This window comes from Colias eurytheme, chromosome 13 (assembly GCF_061535395.1).
Source record: "Colias eurytheme isolate Ceu_HAF_F1 chromosome 13, ilColEury1 Martin Lab GWU primary, whole genome shotgun sequence".
NCBI classification, from domain to species: domain Eukaryota; kingdom Metazoa; phylum Arthropoda; class Insecta; order Lepidoptera; family Pieridae; genus Colias; species Colias eurytheme.
This window is the reverse complement of record NC_142992.1, coordinates 4,715,344-4,730,914: the sequence shown is the minus strand read 5'-3', so window position 1 is coordinate 4,730,914 and position 15,571 is coordinate 4,715,344. Positions and strand designations below refer to the sequence as shown.

The window sequence follows — 15,571 nt, the reverse complement described above, 5'->3', positions numbered from 1 at the left end:
TAAATAAACGCACAATCTATGTTGTAAAAGCTACGTACATTCTTTTTTTAACCTATAATAAATGTATGGAGTTGTTAATTATAACAGACATCCTCAAAGATCTTTAGTAAGTACCAAAATGAAGGTAGTTACATACCAATCCAGTCAAATATTAGAAACCCTCACATTTATGACACGGAGATAGTAATGTTAAGATTGGCACAAGATAACATCTACTATACATCGAGAAATCTAGTTGTATATTAATTGATTAAATAAACGATACATTGATAATATATTATTATAATAGAGCTTAAGTTTTCCATTAATAACTTACATAAGACACACTTTATACACATCACGCAAATATAAACCAAACTATAATTATCTAAAAGTAAAAAATAATATATTTAGAGCTTTAAACAAAATATATCTATTGCTAAGTTTACTACAGTTATTATTTAATATAAATAAAATAGCCACACTAAAAATGCCATTAGACCGAACTATTCACACGATTCTCAAATAATACGAGATATTTAAATATTAATTCAAGATAAAAAGAAATCTAGAATATTAAATAGTACCAGACTTAGAGTACCAGATAATAAAAGTCCAGTAAATAAAAAATACATCTCAACGCAACTTCTAAATTGAAGTGATCGAAACAAAGGAAGTATGACTGAAGTATAAATATGCAAGTACACGAATTACTAAATTCGCGTCATATCTAAAAATAGTGGAGGGAATAATAAGTCTTAAATTTAAAAAGTGGTACCTATTGTTTAATATATTATCAGGTAAATTTCGTTCCATTTTGGTTAAACGTTACCTTTCCTACCCTTCCATCTGGTCCCTAAACACCAGTACCGATTCATTGATTTGAAATATTTATAATTATGCTACTTAAATTATACATACAGTATAGTTAGAGCCATAGTCTTACCTTCAGAGAAGTATACTACAAGACTTTAATTGACTTTATAATAATTTATTCCGAATGGATATTTACTTAGGCTTCTCGCTACAAAAAGGATATTTCGATGGTTATTTCCTAACGCATCTTCAAAACCTTACGATCTAAAACACCTTGTGTGCAGATAATACATAATTCATTGGACCAAAGTTCAACCTTCAAATCATCAATCCTATTCTTCTAAGGTATATATATGACTTTATATTGATACACAGATAAATTCTTAAAGACGAGTGATATAATCTTGGATTACAGCATATAAAATAACTTATCTAATGTCTAAGTAATGAAAGTAAATGCATATATTTCTAAATTGGTAAAAAACCCTACACAGCAAATTCAAATTATACACATTAAGTAATACAATTATGTTTTAATTTTACAAGAATGACGATATTTATTAGTGGCACTGTGAAATATTTATTAAATGAATTTATTGTGCACTTCTTACATCCTAATAAAGTGAATTTAAAACTTTGATTATCCATTCTTATAATCTAAATTGTATGTAGAGTAATAAAAGTTACACTTGAAAAAACACACTGCTTAACTATGGTCCCGTAGCAAGACACACATTTTAGTCCACAAGCACAAGTTCATTTTGCAAACAAAATGTTCTAGAACACCGTTCAAATATTAATAAGAAACCACTGCATAGTCTTATATAGTCGTCGTTCAGTGCCATGACGATGTCCTATTCAAACGGAATAGGGCTTTGTGCGGGACTTGGCCATGTTGGCCTCATTTTCTCCAGCACATATTTAAGCTGGAAGTTTGTATGGAAATGCTACAGATACTCATCTATCTGATCGTAGTCTTCATCTGGAGGGGACGGGCCTGACACTGACAGAATAGGTAAGCCAAAATGCTTAACGGTTTCAACACTACCGCTGTCGTCTGACTTTCCTTCTTCGCTTATCGTTTCTTCCCTAGGTGCTTTCGCTTTGCACAGTCTTTCTGATGAATCACTCATACTTGTAAGAGGTATATTGTCGGCAGATCTATAACAAAGTAAATTGTGTGATTATTTAAACATTCCGCCCTAGAATTAAAATTAAGAGGAAGCTTATACTAGAGATATTTCATCATCATTTGAGGTGCTTTCTAAAAATCATTAATTGCTTTATTTTCAAAGCAACAATCTAGAGTCTAGACCACGTATTAATACATAATATAGGTAGTTTTATTATAACATATACCTTGCTTTCCTACACAGCTTCGATTGCGAGCCGTGTCGTCGCAGAAACTCGCCGGGATCAAAGGCACCAAAGCCGGATGGTTCCGCGGAAAAGAAGATGGCGGAATTCACACGTGGCCGGTTACAGCGCGCTAACAGACGCTCTTCACACTCCAGACTCTGTGTGTGCGTGTGTGACCACCGCATGTGCTAGGGAGAGAAAGAAATGAGATGAGAATGACGTCACAAGACTAAAGAACCGTTTTTACGTTGGTTTGATGTTTGTGTCACACAGGTGTCACCTATGAGTGAATGAAAATATTAAGCATCTTACTTATGTCCTTCTATATTCTCTTAACGATTCACATTGCATTACTCTAATAACCTTATTGTTACAGAAATAATACGTTTCTATAACTTCAAAGACTGAGTCATAAAAAAGTCTACTTTGTATGTATTGATATTATTTTAATAACGATTAATGCCTCAGAATCGACATTACAAAAATGCATGAATATACGAAACAATGAGTTTTGTGTAATAAATACGTGTTCAATTTTCAATACAAACTGATTTATAATACCAAATTATCTCCATAAAAAATGACTTACTGACTTACGGATTTTCATAATATGATAATGTTTAAACCATGAAGATGGCAGTGCAAGGATGAGGATGCAATAAAACCCAAACCAGTGACTTCAGATTCTGTGTAAAAAACATTGTGCAAAAATCGTATTAGCCAAGCCAAACGTAGTTATAATTATTATCTTGTAATAAAAACAATATGGTCGAATGAATATTGTTCCTTATTATTATAAGCATTCATAAATAAGCGTCGTGTTAGATACAATTGTTCTTACAATATATAAGTTTAGAACAAGTTGTAACATTATCATCAAAACTTTACAATATGGCGGTCATGCATCGTTAACGTTTTATGAGTTAAGGATTTAAGTTTGTGTCTTATGCGCTATAAATTTTATTTATAGTTTAAGCACTTAGGGAGTATTTCATATATTTTAGAAATTTTTAAAAGTAAATTCAACGCTGTCCAACATACAAAAGTTTCGAAATTATGTTTTCTTGTCGTAAAAGCTAGATATTTTCAAATAGCATGAAATGCATGAATGTATTAGTTTTTAATTTGCCTATGTTCTTAGTGTTTAGAAGATATTACAGGCTATGATATAATTTATCTGTATTACGAATTTAATTTCCTTCACATTAAGATATAATTTACAATACAAGTTTGAATCAACACGTTTAATAATTGAAATAATTACGCTCGACAGATGTTTTAACCTCCTGGGGCCTGCGGTCATATATATATTACATAAACAATAAAAAAATATTTCAACGCCATCTTTTGCGTATATGCGGGAATAATACCTCAAATCGATGTAGTGGTATGTCTTCCACTATACTAAACGGTTTTTGGTTTTATAGGTGCCATTGATTTGAAGTATTCTCATTTCGAAGTTGACGGTGGCTGTGCGACGGATAACACGTGGTCAGTAATCTTACATTTCTAGTGGAACCATTCGTATATTGCAGTATATCTTTGTATATCTAATGATAATAGATATTATTTCTGCAACCGCAATAGTTATTTTGTAAGATAAATCTAAAACTTGTGAAAAATATGCATGTTTTCTTTTATGTCATACTGGTAACACATTTGGTCTCAATTCTTGCCAAATTGGTATTGGTTACTAGGGTCCCATGTATTACCTATATGACATTCTTTAGTTTATGTTTCAGATTTTATTATAATTTTCAAGGATTATAAGATACTGAGATCTACCAACACCTGGATGAGTCAAATATTGACCTATATGATGGACCTATGGAGTTTCTTGCCGGTTCTTCTCCATAGATACTGCTTTCCGAATCGGTGGTAAATGTTAATACTGTTGTGACGATTCAAAATTGCTTTTAGAAGAAGTCTAATTGAATAAATAAATGTTTGAGATGAAGATAATCCCCCAAATGATACCGATGAAGCCGCCAAAATACCAGAAAATGATTCTTCTTCCATTCGTCCAATGAGTAGGAGTCATTTCAGAACAGAATCGTCACTATGTATGTCATCTTCAGTTGTTGGAAGACCATCTCGGGGACGCACATGACGTGGACCAAGCATAAGAGGAGGCTGACCGAGAGGATGGATTAGAAATAAGACCTAGGGGTGGACGAGACAGTATAAATACACCGCCGCGCCTGTGCAAAATACTGGAACTGGTCGTTTCTCACCCTTAAAAATACCTATTTTTGAATCAAGGTAGAAAAAATAGACACAGAACAATGGATAGAATAATAAATATTTAGATTCAAGTTTAAAAATATATAATAACTAAAAAAATATGTAGTTTTTCTTCATTTTCATAAACTTATTTCACTTGGAACTGGGACCCCTTGTAATATATACATGACATAAAGAAAATCCAAGTTTTCCACGAAAGATTTTTTTTACCATTTTTTTTAATATCTATAATTGCATTAGAACAGGTATAGCTAATTTTTATTAAAAAAGAAATAAAAAAAAATCCTGGGTCTCAGGAGGTTAAGGTCTTTGTAATCACACGACATTTGATGAATAAATTATTAGTATATTTGGCTTCGTATCTTCGTACTACGCAGTCAAATGATAGGAAAACAATCTCCAAATTTAATCTTGAATAATACCTATAGTTTGAAGGTGGTAATTGAAATACGAAATTACTCAAATAAATTGAATGGCTGGATTAATGCCGATAAAGTCGCCCCTCAAGACAATTTTGGAAATTAGGATTTCATTTCTGTATTGGAAACAATTTTATTATGTCGCAATAAAATAATTTAGGGTTAATCGAGTAAATAAAAATACAGGTGTTATTATTGACTGATATTTTCTTCTTCTTCCTGTGTTAAATTATAGTAAACTTTATCACATAGGGACCTACACTCTACATACCTTCATGAAAATTGACTTTAATTTTATATGCATTAAATATTTATACAAGGTATTTACTTTGAGTAAATAAGGATAATAAGTCATAAAAATTGTGCCCAAACAGGACATGTCTACATTTACTAATCTCAGCTGAAAATTCCTAATATCCAACGTTTTATAGCTTATATTAGACCTTGGACGGTGCTATTAGCCAAATAGGCTTTGACCCATAGAACATTAAATTCACATATAATCCACTAACAGCTGTCTACAAATTACAACATGACGTAATATTTCATTTACAAATAGTTTTATATGGAAAACGTTGATGAAGGTGATAGTCTACAATTATTTAAAAAGTATATAACGTTTTATTTTATGCTACAATTATGAGCTTTATTTTTCACGTCTGTTACTAAAACTGCTACTAATTTTAATTCATTTTAAAACTGTTATTCAATATTAGACAATTTTTAAAGTCATATTGTGCAACAAGGAAGTGTTCAAACCAGTTTTAATCTGTTTAAATTGCGTCATAAATACTTAGAAAAAAGGTAACGAAGGTCTTGCATGTAAATTTAATTTACTGCGACAAAAGCATGATACATAGCGCTAAATGCATTTTCCACTTAACGCTAACTACGATGCATAATTACGTTTTGCACGCCACACTTTTAACATACTTTTAAAGTCAGCGATTAATTTTAAACCGTCTGTGTAGTCAATAAAGTTTCCTGTTTGCTTATACGGATTGGAATTCCAAATTGAACCGTGGTTTCTCCTATTATGCTTACTTTGCTCGATATTATGCTTTTCTACAATCAACCCCCTTCGTTCTGCTTAAATAAGGTTAAGTGAATGAAAATCATTTATAACGACTATCAAAAACAAATAATATATTTTAATTATACTTTCAGCGAGATCATTGGTAGCAAAAGAAACACGTGGAGTTCACGATTGTTAATGGATTAAAAGTAATTATCGACGGCATAAAAGAAATGGATTGAATCAATTTATTACACTCTCATGGTCGGTAATCATATATACCTTTGATAAAGTTAAAAACTTTCCAATAAGACTTACAAATGATCCTATAACACCTTATCACAACACATAAAAGTAAATATCGCATTTAAAACGTGCCAAAAAGTTCGATGTGCTACAAAACTTCCATTAGTGCGTATCATAAATAACAATCACAGTTCCAAACTTTCAAAGGTGCGTGCCGGAGATCACGCGATGCCGCGTCTCAGTCTATCAACCGCTGATACAACCCTGTGCAAAAAAACGTGTTTGAGCGTGCGTGATAGCATTGGCACAGTCACTAGTAAGCGAGTTTGAGCTTACTTGGTGATCGCAACCGGCGCACCGGCATTTGCAGAGGGGACAAGCCCGCGCCCTAGCGCGGGCAGGGCTCCGCTAGCTGCCCTGGTTATGGTCATCGGGCGCCGCGTGTAGCAGTGCAAACTGGCAGCCGCAGTCGCGCGCGCTCCGACGGGGGTATTGGAAGCAACGGTCCAGGAGACAGCACACGTCCTGCGCACCACACCACTTGAGCAACGCATTAATTTAGAATCTGCACCAATTTTTTTGAACAGCCGCTGTTTGCACTGCATTATTTTTGTTCAGATAACGATGGTGATTCATGATTGATGTGATCTGGTTGCGTCAATGTACGATATATGAGTTTTATGAGCGTAATGGATATGTGACCCAATAATAATAAGTGCTTGATAATTTGGATCATCTGGATAATAAATTAGACCTTCCATCGGTACCTATATTGGTACATATTTGGTTTAGATAGCCCATCGGTACCTATTTGGTTTAGATAGCCCATGTGTCATAACAGTAAATATCAAAATACGAGACGTAAATTTATGTGTTTGTTTTGTTTTGTATTTTAGGAACTGGAATACGAATCTGAAATCTGTCAGATTTGGATCAAATTAATATCCCCAATTTATTAATCAAATCTTTTAAGAACCTGAGAAATGTGATGATCTTTACAATGACTAGAGTGATGTGTATGTTTATCATGATGAATATGATCGTAGAAAATTACGGTGTTTATCTACCTAATTTAGAGCTTAGAGTACACTTCCAAACCTGGTTTACAGGCTTCTTATCCTACTATAATAGCCTCAATTAATTGCCTAATCTTATTTATATTTAATCCAGTCACGACGGATTAAGTATAGGTACCTAGCTACCTACTTAACGATTTATAAAAATCTGCACACGATAATAACAAAGATCGATACGATACTAAAAACAATAACTTCTAAATAACTATAGAAGTAATAATAAAAGTTTTCAAATTATTATATAAACCATCGAACATATTCAAAGCTGTAATAATACATCAATAAAATATATATTGACGTCAGAAGTACCTGAGTTAATCACAATGTATAATAATCACATTTTATCTAATACTATAGATAACAGCCACTTATGACATGACATGTCGCTAAAAGCTTTTCGATATAACAATTTCCTATAGTTGAAAGTTTATACGTACAAACTACAAACTAACGAAACTTAATAATTATATAGACAATATGATGAATAAAGACAAGCGACTAAAAGGTAAGCCCTTGTTATCCTAGACTACGAAATTCTCAATTGAATAAATCCATACTTAGAGACTATCTATATACTAATATTATAAAGCTGAGGAGTTTGTTTGTTTGAACGTGCTAATCAGGAACTACTGGTTCGATTTGAAAAAATTTTTCGGTGTTAGATAGCCCATTCATCGAGGAAGGCTATAGACACGTACCTATATCACCACGCCACGCGGGTGAAACCGCGGAGTGCAGCTAGTATAGTATAATATTATAGTACTCTAGTAATGGTTTCAGATTAAGTGTACGTATAACTTTTTTGTATGATACCATTTTTAATGATTTTCGATCATTATTTTTTATCATTAATCCAGTCGTTATTTTTAATGAGTCAACTTCATTTTCACGTGCATGCTCTTGGAGTTTGTTTCGTGTTTAATTAATTTCTTTTTGTTTCGTACACATGTTTCTTTCATATATTTTTCGATTTTTGTACTAATAAACGTCAAAGCAGTAGTAGAAATGTATGTTATACTTCTTGTACATATAAGTACTATTATCACTGTTATTTCACGAGTAGTCAAGTCTTAAACTTCCTCGTGTTAATACTGATACCACTAAACTTAGAATGTCGTCGTTCTTACAACTTATAAACATCCCAAAATAGTAAACATATTTTCAAATACGGTATCATTCTTAATTTAATTATATTATTGGTCAATAATATAATTAAGGGCCGATTTTACAATGCTTGGATAAAACTTATCCGTCCAATAAAGTATTACACGATAATATTAAAATGTCACGTAAACTGTCAAATACGGGCAATTAGAATACGTTTTTAAAATGGTAGTTTTATACATTATTCGACGAATAAGTTTTAACCAAGGATTGAAAAATCAGCCCTAAATAATGTCAATAGCTTACCGATAAAATCCCTAATATTACACATAAGACGCAATACACACTACCATATTACTTAATATTAAATCAACATTAACAGCAAAGTAAACAATGGATATATCGAGCGAAATGTTCCCTATTTCGGTAAAGCCTTGATTGAAAATACTACAAATGAATATGTGATGCTTAACTATAGATTACACTGATAATGAATGGATGGCGTGTGGATGCACATACACGTAATCATTTAATAATTTACTCATATTTTAGTTATAGATGTGCCTACATACTCGATTCTTCTATAGAATTTATTTTTGTTATTTAATAACAACATAATAACAACTTAACAGTCTTAACATGGGCAGAACTGGACAAAATTTTAATAGAACCAAACGAAAGGCTTTTTAATAAAAAAGAATCATCAAAATCGGATCACCCAGACGAAAGTTACGAGGTAACAAACAAAAAATACCATTGAATTGAGATTTTTGAAGTCGGTTGAAACGTAGAATGAAAATAATGTAGCTAAATAACGTAATTTAAAAGAATTGAATAAGTTACAATTTAATCAACGAAAGGAACGAAACGAAATTTGCTATAAAAAATTGCGAATGAAGAGATAACTCTGTTCATTAGAGCCTGAATTAGATTTATCGTTCTAACCCTTCGCGACATGGGAAATGTTTTAGTTTTTTATATACTTTTGTATGGATTTTAAACGTTACCTACTTATAAAAATAAGGAAACAATTTTTTCCGCTCACTAAGTTTATTTTTACGATCCTTAAGTATATATAAAGTTAAATAAAAAAAGTCGTCTAGATTATGTATGTACTCATAATAATTATCTATCTAATTCTAATATTTATAAAATAAGCCAACTTCTTTATTAAATGTTTTAAGCGAGATCTAATTTAAACTGTGTTAAAAGTTAAATCCGGAACGAGTGAATAAAGGAAGTAATCTGTCTAAGAATATTATATTTAATGAACGTAAATGAGAGCTCAAGCAGATGAATAATTTTTGGTGAGATATTATGTTACTTTATTAGAGGAAATGCGTCTGTATGTGATGATAGAGAAAATGTTATTATGTTGTTACACTTCATACAAAGTGTATTTTTGTTTGTACAAGATAGGCTATAGTGTGCACTTGCAATTATCATCAACCAACGTTAATTTAATCTCGATAATAGAATATTATAATCATATAAAATCAATATCAAAGACAAATACTAATCGAATACCGATTATATTTCTTAATGTCGTAATGTGTGCCTTCAGTACTTATATAATAAAAGTCAAATCAATGTATTGAAACACCAAGGTACTATAACGGCTATAGGTACCTACCAAAATATATCTCCATTTTTTAACAGATTTGTCATAATATCATATTTTATTTCTTTTTTACATAAAACATCCCCAAATTATGAATTATTACTAACTAGGTTTCCGCCCGCGGCTTCGCCCGCGCAGTCTAAGAAAAACCCGCATAGTTCCCCTTCCCGTGGGATTTCCGGGATTGCGTCATTTTCCCGGGATATAAAGTAGCCTATGTCCTTTCTCGGGTATCAAAATATCTCCATACCAAATTTCATGAAAATTGGTTCAGTAGTTTAGGCGTGATTGAGTAACAGACAGACAGACAGAGTTACTTTCACATTTATAATATTAGTATGGATTTAACGTTAAAGTGTTCGAAAATAATAAAAAACTATCACGCAAAAAACATAACGTTACATTAGTTGACATTTTGTTGGTAAGAGCTGCTTTATGAAACAGGATTACCTGTCATTTAACGTAAAGATTACCTAAAGGTTAGGAAATTCTTATAAATTAGTTAATTTATTGTGGAACAGCAATAAAATAAAGTTAAGAAAATAATTACCTACCAATTGAAATAACTGCAGTCACGCATTAAAAGGTACGTACTTCATCACAAAAAAGTTCTTCGTATATTTTTAATTTGCAATGTTACCCACAGACGATCGAAAACAAAGGGATTTTAATTGTAAGTTAATAAGAATAAAATTATTTATTAATATCGTAATAGCAGTTTATGTCGTTATCGTAATCATAAGAGTCTAAAAACCCGGGTTGGTATCTAGTTAAACTTTAAAGGCGCACGAAACCTACTGAAAAATTAGGATTTTCCTATAAGAATCTATCTTCCTTCATGTACTGCAAGCAACAATGAAATTCCCAAGACTAATAATACACTAGCAACACAATTGAATTTAAAAAATATTTATCTTTCACTTCCCCTTCACAATACACGCTGTATTACGTTGCAAGAGAATTAGCAGACCATCTATAGCGTCTCCCTCAGCCAGACCGTTGATAATAATCTTGATAGTGAAGGCCTGGAACATAATCTAGTTAGCTTGACATAATCAAAGAGACGCAGTCCGATTGAATCTTGTGTTAATCGAGGTAAAATGATTACATGATAATGGAGCGTGCAACCAACTTATCTTGAGCGGGAAAAATGTTTCCTGATTATATTATGGGTTGGTTGCGTTATCTTACGAGTAAGTTTTTATGAATGTTCTTATGTTCGCTACATGTGACAAAAATAAATAACAAAAAAATGCTATCAGCATAAATTATTAAAAACGAATCTATATTTGTAGAGATCTAATAGAGTTACTTAATAATAAATCAAATTGATAGGAAAAACTACTAAAACAATGACTGAATTGTACTTAATAATATTACGTTTATGTTCATACGACCGCCTTCTTTGTTAGCCTTATTATAACCGCGTGGTCATGGTTTCGACCTCTGATAGAGTCAAAGAAAAACGTAGGATTTTAAAAGCAAATTTATCTCAGAAATCGCAGTTAACCTGTAACAGGTGCTTTTTTCAAGTGCTCAGTCTGCAAAAAAGGTTGAACATCAACTTGAGCACTTGACATGAAATCGATCAGTGAAATGATATGAAATTATCTTTTCTGTATACCTATGTGAATGTATAACTAATATTAATATTAGTTAACTTCTCTTAATCATGTTGACTTTAAACTCGCTCTACCTCTAAACTATAATTGGATGTTAGAAAGCAAGTCCTTAGTATTTAATATACATAAGGACGAACGATGGAATAATGGGTGTAGGTTGAAATGAATAAAATGTAAGAAATCATAAGTTTCAGAATCGTATTTTTATTAAGCTCAGTTCGTAAAAATATATATTTCTATTCGATTATAGTTGATTAGTCGATTCATTTGAATTCCACAATAATTATGGTGGATGTAGAATAGTGTGGAAGAAAATTTAAGATATTATCTAGTATTTTTAGCTTGAATGTATTATGATTATACCTAAAGATTATAATACATCGGCTTACAGTATAAAAGGTAAAAGCTTGTGCCAAGGATTCTCACCCACGCTCCCGAAAAGGCATTTTTTCATAGATATTCCTTAAAGTTCTATATGATCTTAACTTTCATAAATTATTTCTATAGACAAATAACAAACAAATGAATTATAGTGTACTTTGTATTTAACAATTCAGAACGACTTATACAATCTTATTGTATTCCTGTCTTTGACGTTAGATTTTTAACATAAAATATCACGGTTTAATATTCAAAAAGCCTTTGTACTTCAATAATACATAAAATTTCAACATTCCGTTTTGTTTGTTGTGTAGTTTTCATTCTCAATAAAACGTTGTTCAAATATTATTTTAAAAGCGAGTGTTTTGCTGATATCATGAAACCCATTATTTGTATTACACAATATTTATTTAATAGATATAACGTGTTTTTATAACTTCAAGTACACAAAAGTTAATGATATCATTGCATAATTATTTTAAAAAGGTATTAAGGTTAGTAATTTGAAATTTCAAATATTAAATAAGACTGAATTACGTTTATATTTTATACTGAGCCTTAATGTTTCAATACATAGTTAAAATTAACTTTTAACAACAACCTTATGAAAATATATTTATAAAAATAGAGATTACAGATAAAAGAATTATTAAACCCGTTGGAGCGGGAGGTAAAAAGTAGTTTTTAGGTCAATTGATGTCACGCCTGATTACCTAATCGAGATCATAAAAAAACTTATAAAACCGTCATCTTATTGGACAGAAATGGGGACAAATTAGCACTAAACATAGTTCATAGTATCACTATATATACCTATATTATAAAGCTGAATAGTTTGTTTGTTTGTTTGAACGCGCTAATGTCAGGAATTACTAGTCCGATTTGAAAAATTATTTCAGTGTTAAACAGATTATCGAGAAAGGCTATATTATAATATCAACAGGACGAAGTACTGCGGGTAAGACCGCAGGGCGCAGCTAGTATAAAAAATAGCAAAACAGATTTACAGCTTATAACTTTGCTTGAATATTTCAAAACCGACCCTTTTCGTGCCATCACTCGCTCGCGACTTCATTTTTATTTCACGTTTTATTTTCACTTTTTGACTTTCTTTATTTTGGTATAGTATAATGTGACGTATTCTAACCTTACTTAGACCTGTACCCTTTTACGCTAAAAATGTCTAACTCAATGGAGACTATCAGCTGAAAATAACAAGTTCTTTATATTTGTATATAAAAAAAATACCCAAAAATGTAGGTAGTGTATAAAGGTTTTTGTGTATAAATTATCAACACAACATTAATATGTAAGCTCTATTATAATTTATAGTGTTCGACGTCACGTGATCTAAACATCTGTTAATTGCTTTCGAAGTGATGAATCAAATTGCATCTCATTTGATGAGAGAGTACGTGTTATGAATTTTATTACATACTAGCCGTGCCCCGCGATTTTACCCACAGTGCTCCGCTCCTGTTGATCTTAGCGTGATGATAGCCTTTAGTCCGCCTCGATAAATGGGCTATCTAACACAGAAATAATTTTTCAAATAGGATCAGTAGTTCCTGAGATTAGCGCATTCAAACAAACAAACTCTTAGGTAAGCTTTATTATATTAAAATATAGTATAGATAACTGACTGGATACTATAGAACTAGTAGAATAAGTTTATTCCCTACTGGATCAACCCCTGCACACACAAACTAAATTTCTCTACATTTTCTAATATAAATACCAAAGGATAAAATGTAAACATCTTCGAATATTTCACTTTACATTGCCAATCCTTCACAACTACGAAACAGATGCGAAGAAATGAAATAAACTGAAATATTGGGTTAAAAGATAAAAAAATATTTGGGTCTTAGTTAATACGCTGTAATAAAACATTCGCAGGCATGTTTAGGTGAAATCCTTTGGAAAATTTACGAAGTCCAACAAAAAATACGATACCATAAAATCCTCACTAATGGGTGTTGGGAACACGCTTGAATAGGCTTTCAGGTGGTAAAACGTACGTGTTTCTTTGATATAATATTATTGCTTTGTAACTCAGCTTGATAACGAGCTTGTTTTTTGAATTTGCCGAAGAATTAAATTTGATACCTTTTTATAACAACAGATGGAAATATGAGGATAATAATGTGTATCGATGTGCTGTAATGTCGTGTGTAATATATTGTAATTTACATTGATTATTTTTCCGACCCAAATATCAACCAATAGAATTGCACCATTCGACTTCACGTGATACAACCTACATGGTATTATACTGATAATTTTTTGAAAATTTTCTCTGGTCGTTGACGTCAAACTGACAGGTTCAATTCAATTGTGAAATTATTGGCCGACATTTGGGACGGAAAAATAATCTCCCGAATACCACACGAGCTTCAAAATTATCTGGCATTTCCCTCAAGGTTCCCTGCAAACAAATAAAGTCGTCAAGTTTTTCAGGAAAAATCACTCGCGCTTCGCGCTCGTGATTTTTTAACATTGACTAAAAACTTGACTCCTTCATTTGTTTGCAACGAACCTATCGGAAAATACCCGATAATTTTGAAGCTCTTGTGGTATTATAAGTGAACATTCCACGATTAGTCACTACATTCTGTATTGATTCACTGTCAAAGGCAAAGTCGTATATGACGAAGTTGGTCTATTAGAACATGCTCGCGCTCGGAATAACTAAAACTGTCGATCACTTGTAGGAATTTCCTTCAAAGTGACGGATCTCCCGTTCCATCCGACTTAACACACGTTTAGATATATCTACTGCGTAACTTCGTATGTATCTTTGAAGTTAAATAGTAGTCAGAAGATCTATCATGATCACTCTTCTTGTTCATTTTGAAATATTCTAATTTCTACATTTCTCTCTATTAAGAGGAGCTTATTTTGACATCTCATATGCATGGGTATATGACCTTACCTACCTAATATGATTTATTTTACTTCACTTTTTCAATTCAATCCTTTTTCTACGTTTAAAAAGTTGGTTATTCTATTTCAAGTAAAGCGGGTGAATGAAACTTAAATTAACTAGTGACTTTCCATTTTTTAAATTAAAAAGCTCTATACTCATTCCATTAATTTAAGTCATTATTAAAGTCTTCCAAGATTACAAGCAAGATAACATGATGCCATTTAGATAAATGTCATAGTTCGATCCGCTGGCCATATCCAATCAATGCTTTTCACTGCGGGCGAAATTGGGCCAATTTCGTTTCTAGTATCGTGACGATTGACATCGAGGGACGAATGAAACGAATGGAATTCTTTGTTAAACACAGTTATATCGGTTCATATAACCTAGCTGTAGTAAATGAAATTACTATTAATATGAAAGTTTCAATGAGTCTATACAATCTTTGTATGTTTTATTGTCACACTTAACCTATTGAGATGCAAGTTATCGATGCAAATAAACAATTACTGAACGCATTCGCTACTATGAATTTTAATAATTACTATCTTCATGAACCATTCTTAAAAACAAATTGGTCCGGGAGCCAGCAGCAGATTTTATGACCAAGTTCCTCTCAAGCGGTAATTAGTAAAATGCATCAAAGTATAGTATTATGAAGCCTCGTGAACGTCAGCTGGAGCTCGGTTGGGGGGAAGAGCGGTTGTAGCCTCCCGTATCAGCTGACGGTTTTTCCACCAAGATACAGCCAGCTGACATA

General features: G+C 32.0%; 1 protein-coding gene across 2 annotated transcripts in view; it reads right to left on the bottom strand.

The window, feature by feature from the left end:
• Positions 1-382: 382 nt before the first annotated feature.
• LOC149903359 (uncharacterized) overlaps positions 383-15,571 on the bottom strand; it is a 71,472-nt gene continuing 56,283 nt past the window's right edge. For both annotated transcript variants that reach the window (XM_090108614.1, XM_090108615.1), the window contains exons 8-9: positions 2,155-2,342; positions 383-1,956 (exon numbers count right to left, since the gene is read on the bottom strand). In XM_090108614.1, the coding sequence (XP_089964740.1) occupies positions 1,743-1,956; positions 2,155-2,342 (402 nt within the window). In that variant the 3' untranslated portion in view covers positions 383-1,742. The remainder of the gene's footprint in view (positions 1,957-2,154; positions 2,343-15,571) is intronic.